The sequence below is a fragment of the Orbicella faveolata genome, unplaced genomic scaffold, assembly GCF_042242905.1.
Source record: "Orbicella faveolata isolate gen_17 unplaced genomic scaffold, um_ofav_v1 contig_26, whole genome shotgun sequence".
Taxonomy (NCBI): Eukaryota; Metazoa; Cnidaria; class Anthozoa; order Scleractinia; family Merulinidae; genus Orbicella; species Orbicella faveolata.
The window spans coordinates 5,358,907-5,370,000 of record NW_028301554.1 but is presented as its reverse complement, the minus strand read 5'-3'; the positions used below and the strand labels follow the sequence as shown (position 1 = coordinate 5,370,000).

At 41.4% G+C, this 11,094-nt stretch overlaps 1 protein-coding gene and 1 pseudogene across 2 annotated transcripts in view; one reads left to right on the top strand and one right to left on the bottom strand.

Annotated features, from left to right (window-relative positions):
- LOC149107787 (uncharacterized) overlaps window positions 1-1,324 on the bottom strand; it is a 1,845-nt pseudogene extending 521 nt beyond the window's left edge. The window contains exons 1-2 of the transcript XR_016208936.1: window positions 216-1,324; window positions 1-124 (exon numbers count right to left, since the gene is read on the bottom strand). The exon at window positions 1-124 is cut by the window's left edge and continues 521 nt beyond it. The product of XR_016208936.1 is annotated as an uncharacterized LOC149107787 (transcript). The remainder of the gene's footprint in view (window positions 125-215) is intronic.
- A 567-nt stretch (window positions 1,325-1,891) lies between these two features.
- Window positions 1,892-10,764, top strand: LOC110043336 (betaine--homocysteine S-methyltransferase 1-like). Its single transcript, XM_020748782.2, has 9 exons — window positions 1,892-2,013; window positions 2,132-2,267; window positions 4,140-4,258; window positions 5,101-5,292; window positions 5,389-5,536; window positions 6,358-6,561; window positions 8,035-8,165; window positions 8,991-9,088; window positions 9,626-10,764. Exons 1-9 carry the CDS (start codon window positions 2,005-2,007, stop codon window positions 9,810-9,812), a joined length of 1,224 nt encoding a protein of 407 aa, XP_020604441.2. The 5' UTR covers window positions 1,892-2,004; the 3' UTR covers window positions 9,813-10,764.
- Window positions 10,765-11,094: the final 330 nt, after the last annotated feature.

Here is an 11,094-nt window from a genome sequence, read left to right as displayed (position 1 = left end):
GTTCGCAGGGGGGCAGGATCACCATAAACACTCATGGGCTGGCCTGTTGGGGAAAATGCATTCCTTTCCAATTCCTGGAGAAGATTGGAATCTACCAACATGCTTGCATCATGTTTTTTCCCCTCTGCATACCAAAACAGATAAATAAGATTAATAAATTAATGAAACCTTAAGTGGCAGCTTATTTTCATGGCATCCTAGTAAACATAACTTACCAACAGGCCCATACATATTTCCAATAAGTCCATTTGGTAGAGCGACAGACTGAAACTTGAGTGAATGTACCCGTTTATGTCCACTATTCTTTGGTGTTGGCCTGGACGAGAAATTGGTCTGACTGTCCAATCTATAAACCCAAAGCAATTGCTGAGAGGTGCACCTTTAGCATGGATAACATCTGCATACTCCTGTAGCATTGGCGGACTCAGTATATCAAAATTCCATTGTGAAATTCGATTACCATGGCTCAAAAAAATACGATCCATCACTGTATTGGTAACCATGCTTATTTCAGGAACTGGTCTTGCAAAACGATGAATCATGTCTGAATAGCGACATGGATACGAGAAGCGCTTCAGAAACATACAAAGCCCTTCAGTTCGGTCACAAGTTGTTCTTTGCGGACATCGGAAAGTGTCTGGTAATTGAAGAACATTTGCCAATAATGTTATGTCCTGTTTTCGCACTCTGAACTCCGCTAAACACTCTGATTCATCCATCTGGTCGTAATCAAACTTTGGGTAGGAGCTGTAAGGGAATTCTAGATTCTTGGAACTGTAACTTTCGTACAAGGTCAAAAATTCTTCATCACAGATGCTTTTACTGTCGTACAAAAAAAGAAGCAGGTTTCTCATTTCACTGAAAGATGACATTCTCTCAAACAGCTTATTTTAAAAACCAACAGAGTTTGCTACCGACGTCGCTGCTGCAAAACTCGTCTAGCTGCTTAACGTTTATATTTTGGCGGGAACGACGTTGTTCTCTTCCCAGGCTCTTTCGGTCGCTAAAGTTGCCGTTGCCTCTAACACGACCCGTGCTTAAGGTCATTCCTCACATTTGCATTGCGCATCCTTACTGCGCATAATTTATGGCGTCATTAGCGCGCGCTCGTGCACGCGCATATTGAAAACATGACGGATTTGCCTTGATATTGAACTCTTTCAGTTGAAAAATGGCTCTAGCTCACCAACGAGCATGGGCACCCCAATTTTTTTTCCAGTCATTGTAATCAATTAATCATAAGCTTCGCATGAGGAAAGACTGATCTAATTTCTATTGCTGAAAATTGAATAAATAAGAAAAATAGCAGATACACGGTGGTCTTTTCTATTTTGCAGTCGGTAACCACGTCAAGAAATTTGGGTCAAATTTTTAATCAAGGATTTAGCTTTCTGTCTGAATCAAACTTAAAATGTTTATTTGTGTCCGACACAATGTATTGACTGTAGTTTAATTCGTTTTGTTATGAGTCTGGGCTCACAAAGATTTTACAATTACTGAGAATGCGTTTTTATAATAAGCATTAAATAATGCCAAAATGGGACATTTTCAATGCCTCACTGCTCCTTAATGAGCATGGGCAGCCCCCTTTTTTATTTCAAAATTGAAGTTATCATATGACAAATATTCAGTGGACAAAGTTTGAACAAAAATCTATTGTCACTTTTATTTCAGAGGAATTACCTTAAGTTCCCTAATGGGAGGGGGTGGGGGAGAAGGAAGAGCAGACTATTTTTGCCTTGCGAATTCCAGATGGAATTGCGTGACATAAAGGGCTTTTTTTATATGCAACTGTTGTTTACAATTTTTTCCTTTCTCTGCAGAATCAAGTAAAACCAGTCAAACCTAGTTTAGGGACTGGACCTATTCATCGAGACTACAAAAAAAAAACCGGTTTAAGTCTTTGAAACAATCCAAACAACCATATCAACTCGCCCCAAACGAAAGCGTTATTTAGTTATCTGCGTATCGTGCAGTTATAGTCTTAAGTTGAAGATTTTCACAATGCCAAAGGTAAGGGAACAGCATTCTCGATTCAGCAGGTGTTTTAGGGTAAAAATGGCTTAAAAACACACGCAAGGTCGACCAACAGTAGAAATCGCGTAACACTTTGTTTTGTCTTAAATCAAAGCGAGGAATATTGGAACGCCTAGACGCTGGCGAGGTTGTGGTTGGAGATGGTGGGTTTTTGTTCTGCATGGAAAAGCGAGGCTACGTGAAAGGCGGAGTGTGGACCCCTGAAGTGACAGTGGAACATCCTGAGGCTGGTAATGACATTTTCATCACTTGAAATGTTGATGAAGAAAGCAAGATGGGTCTTGACCGTCACCGAGACACTAAGGTCCATAACTTGAAAACAAACGGGCCGAAACTCATTAGCATTTGATTTTGTTCAGATGAGTTCTAAACACAACACTGTTCTTAATTCCGCAGCCATTCGGGACTGACATCGCCCGCAATTTGTCCAAAAATTGCGAAGGAGTATTTTCTTGACTTTAATTGATGAATCTTTAGCTGGGCTTTCTGGGTGTCACGAAAGCTCAGACCCCGAAAACTCAGACCTCAGACCTACCACGAAAACTCGGACCCTCAAACCTCAGGCCCCTGAAACTCAGACCCCTCGAAATTAAAAAAAAAAAAAGGATTTAAACTCGTCTCAATTAGCGTTCATAGGCAACAGCCAGAATGGAGCGAGATATTTATTTTCTCATCGTTTATTCTCTAGTTAATCGCCGTCGCGTCGATCAAATAGTGAAAAACTAAAGGGTTAAAATAGCAGTCGAAACTTTGATGACATTTGTTGGTGACTTTTTTACCGAAGAAACGGAAAGACAGATTCGCTATAATGTTATTCAAAGTCAGTCGGCAGCAATTAAATGTCATCGAAGTGTCGACTTGTGTTAGTTTAATTTTTCACTGTTCGATCGACGCGACAGCGACAAACCGGAGAACTGATAAATATCTCGCTCCATTCTGGCTCATTGCGTGACCTTAAAACATTTCAGGCGATAAGAATTGCGTCGAGTTTTTAAAAATTTTCAAAGTCTGAGTTCGGGGGTCTAAGTTTTCGGGGGTCTGAGGTTTCGGGGGTCTGAGTTTTCGGGGGTTTGAGTTTTCGGGGATCTGAGTTTTCGGGGGTCAGAAATTTCGGGGTCTGCGTTTTCGGAGGTCTGAGGTTTCGGGGTCTGAATTTTCGTGACGCTACACCCAGGCTTTCTTTTAACTTTTAGCCTGCGTGTAGCCGTGCCCACCCCCTCGAGGAAAAACGGGAATGAGGGATGTTATTAATTAACATAACTTTTCCAGTCTCGCGGAGCATTTCAGAATAAAAAATACAACTGCCAAACTCCAAACAGTTTCGATTTTCGCATTTCTTTATTATTTTACATTAATCATAATGGTTAATATCGCAAGGGTTCGGTACATACAGGTTAATTCGATCCGCCAAGTCGTGGCAAAAGTCGGTCTCTCTAGCCCACAGAACACTGAACAGGTCGTTAAGCCTGGGTAGCAAAATATAATTTTTAACCACCAGTTTCGCAAGAGCGGAACGCAAAAACAAAATTGGAAAATATAAAAGTGGCTTAATAATTCATTGTTTCTACCGGGCATTAAATTTCGTCTGAAACTGGGGAAATAGACTTCTGCATTTTGATCTAGAGGCTATCGATTTTCCGGAAACGATATCCCGAATGGAGAAGACTTCTGCTTTTCTCGAGGGTCGAGAAACGACGCTTCTTGTGTTCGTCACGCAATCTTTCCATCTTATCTTCCCGAACGGGAATGCGTGACAAGCCAAAATTTGTAGTACGGGTTGACCGTTTGACTTTTGAGGGGTAGGTGGGTCATTTCTAAAAACAAAGTCCAACCTGCGAGCATACTAGTACCAGAAAAAATTTACACGGAGGGAAAATGTTACGCATACACACATCCCGAGAAAAAGATCCTAGTGCATAAAAGGTTAAAAAAAGTACGCCTCTAGCGAATAACCCCCAACCCCTTTCCTCCCCCCTTCAATCGTCGAATGACCCACTCCTAAATTAGCCTCTGATCAAAACGCGAAAACCGCACACACGGGGACCATATCTATAAAATCTTGGCTCACTGAATCGTTTCCTTTTTTTTGATTCTCTACACAGTACGACAACTGCATCGTGAGTTTCTTCGCGCAGGCGCTGATGTTATGCAGACTTTCACATTCTACGCCAGCGATGACAAGCTTCAAAATCGTGGTAATACAGCTTCCGAGAAAATTGGAGTAAGGACGAGTCAGATTGCTCTGCTTGGTACAACTGTAAAACTACTACTGATAGAAAAAGATCTCCCGTTGTATTTTAGGGCGAATGTATTCAGTGGGACGTTCGAGAAAGTTGTTTTTACGATAGTTTGCCTGTCTCACAAACTTTCTTTTGTGCTTGTCACGCAATCTTGCCTTACGTGACAAGACAAAGGGGGCGATGCTCACTTTAACAAATATATTTCATGTTGCCGGGCGTCTATTCAGAAAATGTGTTAAGAACAAAAAAAGTCACACGAGGCGATAGCTGAGTGTGTCACTAATGTTCTCACCGCATTTTGACGTCTGTTGTGATCATTTACTGAACAGTCGCATGGCAACATGGAACCTATTTGTTTTATATCATAAAAAAACACAAAATGATAATGACGTCACTATACATCTGTCCTCCACGTGATCATAAGTATGAACCAATCAAAGTGCGAGAATAAGTCGACTTGTTATGTAACACTTCCTATCACCCTCGCCTGCGTCGCAAGCGATCGGCAGCTGGGTTCTCGACGATTTAAGTTATTCCATATTGGTTTACTGACGGGCAAGAATTCAAAATTCAAAATTCAAAAGCCTAGAAATTTCTCTCACTTTAATTTTCCTGAAACAACAGTTAACTTCCTTGAAACGATTTCTTCTGCAAGCCGTAAAAAACTAAAACTAAAGAAGTATCGTTCATTGCGCTCCTTAACTAGGTTCAGATTTCCTAGTTATTCATCTAGAAGTTAATTATGTTGTAAGTCTCCCATACATAACATCTCAGGGAATTAGAGAGTTGTCCACGCGCCTACATCGTCTACATTATCTTTCAGTGCGAGCTCATCAACCAGGCTGCGTGTGATCTCGCGCGCGAGGTAGCTAACGAGGGTGACGCCCTCGTAGCAGGAAACTTTTGTCAAACGCCCTCCTACATGTCAGGACTTGGAAAAGAGTTTGTTCAGAAGGAATTCAAGAAACAGGTCGACGTGTTTGTGAAGAATGACGTGGATTTCTTACTTGGAGAGGTAATTTTCTCAGCTGAGATTTTCCTGCGCTCGGAATTTCCAGTTAAATTATTGACATTTGCTTATTGCGATTTCCATTTCATTTTATTGTTTTAGCTGTTTATGTACGTGGAGGAGGCAGAATGGGCGATTGAAGTAATGAAAGCCACAGGCCTGACAGTTGCCATGTGCCTTAACATCTGTTCAGCTGGTGATTTTGAAGGCGTGTCTGTTGAGGAATGTGCTGTTAGAATTGCTAAAGCAGGTAAACGGTGGAATTCGTGTTTTATCTTCTTTCTTTTCTTCGCCAACATGACACTTCGGCACTATTGCAGTTTTTCGTAGTTTTGAAGGAAGTTCCAACAAAGCGTGTGTTAATTACGCTGTCTTTCATTAGCAGTTCTTTGCTTTAATCCATTATCATATTCAGACTTAGTAATTTCTCTTGGGTTGGGCCACGCGAGGTAATTTTATTAACACGGGAAAGTTGTGTTTTTTATATATTATACGGTAAAGTTCGGTTTTATATTACTCGGAAAAGTTCGGTTTTATAGTACTCAGCTCGGGAATGTTCGGTTTTACATCACGCGGGAAAGCTCGGTTTATATTGCTCAACTACTCGGGAACGTTCAGTTTTATATATATTACTCGGGAAAGTTCGGTTTTATAGTACTCAGCTCGGGAATGTTCGGTTTTACATCACTCGGAAAAGCTCGGTTTTATATTACTCGGGAAAGTTTGGTTTTACATCACTCGGGAAAGTTCGGTTTTATATCTCTCGGATGAGTTCAGTTTTATTAACAAATTAAACATTTACGATATAAAAGAGTCGGCTAGCAGTTTGGTTCGACACTCTTTGAGAGAACAATAGAGCAAACAACAAACAACAATACCCCTAGCCCTAAACAGTCACAACTGCTACACTCCACGACAAATAGAATGACAAGCTTACGATAGCTGCTTCACGTCGAAAATGTAAACTCGATATAAAACTATTTTCCAATGTTACTCTTTTGATAAACATCCGGGAAATGATTTACTGTAACCATGGTAATATCAGCTTGACTGCTGTTTGCTTGTTTGCAGGCGCTGACATCATAGGCGTCAACTGTTTTTATGACCCGAATGTGTGTTTGAAAACTATGAAGGCCATGAAAGAGGCGCTGGAAAAGGCTGGATTGAAACGTCATTTGATCGTTCAGCCCGTGGGATACCGAACTCCGGAATGCCTGGATCATAACAACCCCGCCAGTAAAATTGGAATGACGGGACTGGAAGAGTTTCCTTTTGGTATAAAAGATAGACTCACCATGCAAAACATAACAACAGCAGCAACACATATCTACCTTTGTCCGTTCTGATAAACGCCCAATTTCATAACAGCCTAATAAACTGTGAAAAGAGAATCCTAAAACAGTTTTAGTCCTAATAATCAGTTGGGTTTTTTTTTGCTTGTATCAATACTTTGCCTTTCTATGCGTGTTTTCGCTTTCAAATGTCCCGCGCGTCGCCATGTTTATTTTACTAATTCTGTAGTTTCCTTGTTTAGCAACCTCGATCCCAGTTCCTTCTCTTTTATCTCCCTTGTCGTTGAGGAGAGAGAAACTGGGAACTAGGTTGCATATTTAGATCTGAGACACGTAGCGACGTCGCGGATTACCATAAGGAAGCTTAAGCAAACCACGATGACGACGGCAACGAGAACGCCACCAAACAAAAGGTTTAATGAGCAAAACAATAGCTGTGTGCATGTATTATAAATCTTTGTACATTTCTTTGCCGTCCTCTGCAAAATAACAACGTGAAATGACCAAATTCTGCGTCATCTACTGGACATGGACGACGACGGCTAATTTTTCGTATTCCCATTTGGAATTGAACGCTGTCATTGCATATTTAGCTTGAGCACGTTTTTAGAGCCATTGGTGCTCCAAACAGATCTAGACAATCGCGAATTTCGCTGGTAAAATATAAATTCATTTTTTACTAGGCGTCGTCCTCGGCGTCGTCGTCGTCGTTGCTTAAGCTCCTTATAGAGTGAACATGGTGGACCTGTTACTTAAACACCCCCCAAAAATGTAAAGAGAACCATCAAGCTTGCACTGGTTCAGTACCTAACCAAGGTGCCCCTAAACTACGTGACAGTTTTACTAGCAAATTTTAATTGATTTCATTGGCATTCAATGACACCGGAACATTTGTTAGAAGTAAGACATTTCAGTGTCTTTTTCCTTTATCTGTCGGTTAATAATTAACTGCGGCCCCGTCCACATTACGCCGAAGGAATTTGAAAACGGAGGTTTGACTCTGAAAACGCATCAAATGTTTTCCGTCCACACAACACCGGAGAAATTTAAAAACGCAACAATCACCGGCCATTTTGAATTTAAGTTTGAAGAAAACTCTGTCAGGGAAATCACATGATTAACGTGAATACATCTTTTTCGAAAAGCTCCGTTTTCAAAATGTTTTCGGTCCAATCGAAAATGAAAAGTCGGCGTTTTCAAATTTCTCCGATTTGAAGAGAATTTTCGAAAAGCTCCGTTTTTGTGACGAGTTAATGTGGACGGTAGGCCTAACCGTAGAAATAAAGCTGCGTTTTGAAGTTTCTCCGGCGTAGTGTGAACGCGCCTGACGTAACTGTGATTTTCGTTTCACCCGCGTCCATTGTGAACCTATAGATCACTCGGGAATTTGTGTCATGAAGTTGTTTTTCTCTTGCAATTCGATGACGCAAGGACTGTTTCTGTTATTTTCTCTCAGCTTTAGAAAGCCGTTTGCTCAATCGGTTTGACGTACAAAGGTATGCTCGAGAAGCTTACGACATGGGCATTCGATACATTGGTGCATGCTGTGGAATGGAGCCTTACCACGTCCGAGCCATCGCTGAAGAGGCAAGTATCTCCCATACTTAATTACATGTAAAAAAATCCATGGTCGCTTTAAAGCGACTCAACCTCGGTCCTAGGCTCTCTCTCTCTTTTGCAGCCTGGGATCGAGGTCCGTAAAGACTGCATAAAAACGGCGGGAAAGCTCCATTGATTGAACAATAAAGACGCTTCACAAATTATACAGATTTTACCCCCCAATCAAAATATGTGAAAATACGACCTTTTTACGAAACGTTCTTAAAAGAACTTCTCAAACTCATTGATAATTCATCAAGTTAACAAACAAAATCACAACCGTGAAGAAGGTTTGGATAAATTAGCATAGATTTTGACGATTTCACTTCTCCGTTTACTCCTTAGTTTTTGTTTCGATTGAGAAGATGTATCAAACACTCGAGACAGTGTTTCATCGGTTATCCAAACACCTCGAATTTCGTCAAAAACACTCCGCTGCGCGACGTATTTTCAACTCTCTTGTCGGCGTTTGGATATTCCGATGAAATACTGTCTCTCGTGTTTGATATATTACTTCTCTGCGTATCCGAGTGATTGAGCAATTCCTTATGGAGTCTATGACTATCCGGGAAACTCACCGATAATTCGGGAGAGTTGGCTTAGATACATAGCCCTTTTATAATCTCCCAAATCGTTAGAAAGGGAACCGTGATTTAACAATGACACCGTGATGGGTTGTTTCTCAGGTCTGTTTAATACGACCATTCCTGCGACGGTTCTGGTTTTCTACTGAGTTTGGTCTGGTGCAATGACAATGTTATGTCTGACAAATGAAACCCATGTTGTTTGTTTGTTTGTTTGTTTTTTTATTAGCTTGCGAAAGAGCGAGGTAAATTGCCTCCTGCCAGCGAGAAGCACAGCTTGTGGGGAGATGCCCTCCGGCAGCATACTTACCCGTGGGTTAGGGCAAGGTAAGCTAATATCCCAGGGGTAGGAAAAGCACTGATTGTGTTGGGAGTGGCCGGTAATAGCGTGGGGTAAGCTAGCTACATATGAGTTCTCAGGGCTATAGCTGAGAAAGATACCCACATGTTAACACATTGGTCACGGCCGAAAATAATTACAGATAGATTCCATGCACAGACAGTGTAACCCACGCATGAATGAATGACGGTGAGACGGTGTGTTGAGGGGGAGGAGGTGGGGGAAGGAGAGAATTCGCTTCTCCTCCCCGACCTTGAAAGACCAAACAACCCGGGATAAGCAAATCGCCACCTGGTTAGACTTTCTCAAAGTCCTCCTTCCGAGCCCGGTTCTCTCAGCTCTACTTTCGGGGTAGGTCTACTACCATCTCGATCAATCCTGGGCGACCTAATCTCAATTGGGACCAAAAAACAAAACAAAACAAAAAACCCGATCGAAGAATTGGCGGTCGCACTACGAGTGTCAGCGAGATGCAGTGTACGATTTTAACTAAGGCGCTTTCCACTAATGGTCTGTAATTTCAGGGCTCGTCGATCGCATTGGGAAAACCTTCGGCCCACAAGTGGTCGTCCCTTCAGCGGTGCCATGCGTGAATTAGTTTCTCAGTGGGGAGACCTCACTCTGAATAACAAGGCCATGGTCCAGAAGAAGACTTTGACCACGGATGAAGAAGTGCAGGAGCTGGCTGCGAAACGCGCGGAAACTAAATAGAACTGCAATGGCCTATTTACAAAGGGCCTGGTCGAATCTCAGTTATTGTTTAAAATTTTAGTGAATTTTTTCCTCGGGGATGCTCGTCGTCTCCCTTAGGAGTATAAATCAAGGATTCTGGTCTCACTTAAGGTGTTCAAGACGAAACGCCATCATCTTTAGCTGTCAAAGTATCTTTTAGAGTTGCACTGGAAGAAATAATACTGAGCCGCTGTCAAGTCCTTCGTAAAGTGGTATCTTTTAGGGGTCAAATAAAGCTCGAACCACGCCCCAGATTGGTCTCCTTTAGGGATTTAATTCAAATCTTCCGACGAGCACCCCCGACCTTTTCACATGGGACCCCCCTCTCCGAGATTTTTCTCAACTATCAGTAAACTTGGCAAATCTCGTGTCTCGGTCAATTGACACTATATTTTTGAAAGGGTATAAAAAGGCATAATTTGTGGGGATTATGTAGTCTAGTGTTAAACTACGATAGCTTTTGTTGAAGTTGTCATTCTTTAGGATACTTTCCAGATTCTGTGTAAAACAATCTTGGGCATAAATTTTGTCAAAAAGTCCATTTAAATTTGTACAATAAAAAACAAACAAACAAACCAACCAAAAAAAAAAAAAAAAAATCAGAAAACAAAAAGCATGGCCTGCAAATAGGCTACTGTTCAATACTGTTGAGAGAAAAAAATCATTTATCGCTTGTTCGTCTTGTTTCATTCCCTTCTGGGATAGTTAGTGAGTTTTAAAAGACTCATTTATGAATTTAATACTGTAGATTTTTCGGCCAATTTTCCTGGGATTGCGGGGTCGATTTTCACATTCAAAAAATCTTATTCCTCATTTCAAGATCTATTTCACGAAGTTAGTTAGTTGTGTAGTCATGAAGTTCAGAGTGCACTTGTATAACGTAACGGGCGTCTGTGGTGTACAATGATTTTCAATAAAGTGTTTTGCATTATGTCAGGGTTACCCATTACAATAGTATAGCTTATACTTTTCATCTGAAGGTAAAGTAACGTGATTATGACTGGTATTAATGCTTGCAGAGAAATAGTTGCTGGGGAGGATATAAGATTTTAGAGAAGGGAGTTAGAGATACCGACCTCTAAAGGGGGTCCCCTGTAGGGGATCCGGGGGCATCCTCTCCCGGAAAATTTTTCAAATGTAGGTCCTCGAAAATGGGATTTCCGGCATTCTGAGGCCAAGTCAACGTGTTACAATGTCTCACTTTTGATCAATTTAGGGGATCGACCCCTAAAAGCCCCCCCCACCTCCTTCTCGTTCTCTT

Bases quoted from the DNA above. Each gene is read 5' to 3' on its own strand.
- LOC110043336 (XM_020748782.2), top strand. The intron at 4,259-5,100 runs GTAAGGACGAGT...ATTATCTTTCAG, and splicing joins CAGCTTCCGAGAAAATTGGA to TGCGAGCTCATCAACCAGGC. The intron at 9,089-9,625 runs GTAAGCTAATAT...CTGTAATTTCAG, and splicing joins TACCCGTGGGTTAGGGCAAG to GGCTCGTCGATCGCATTGGG.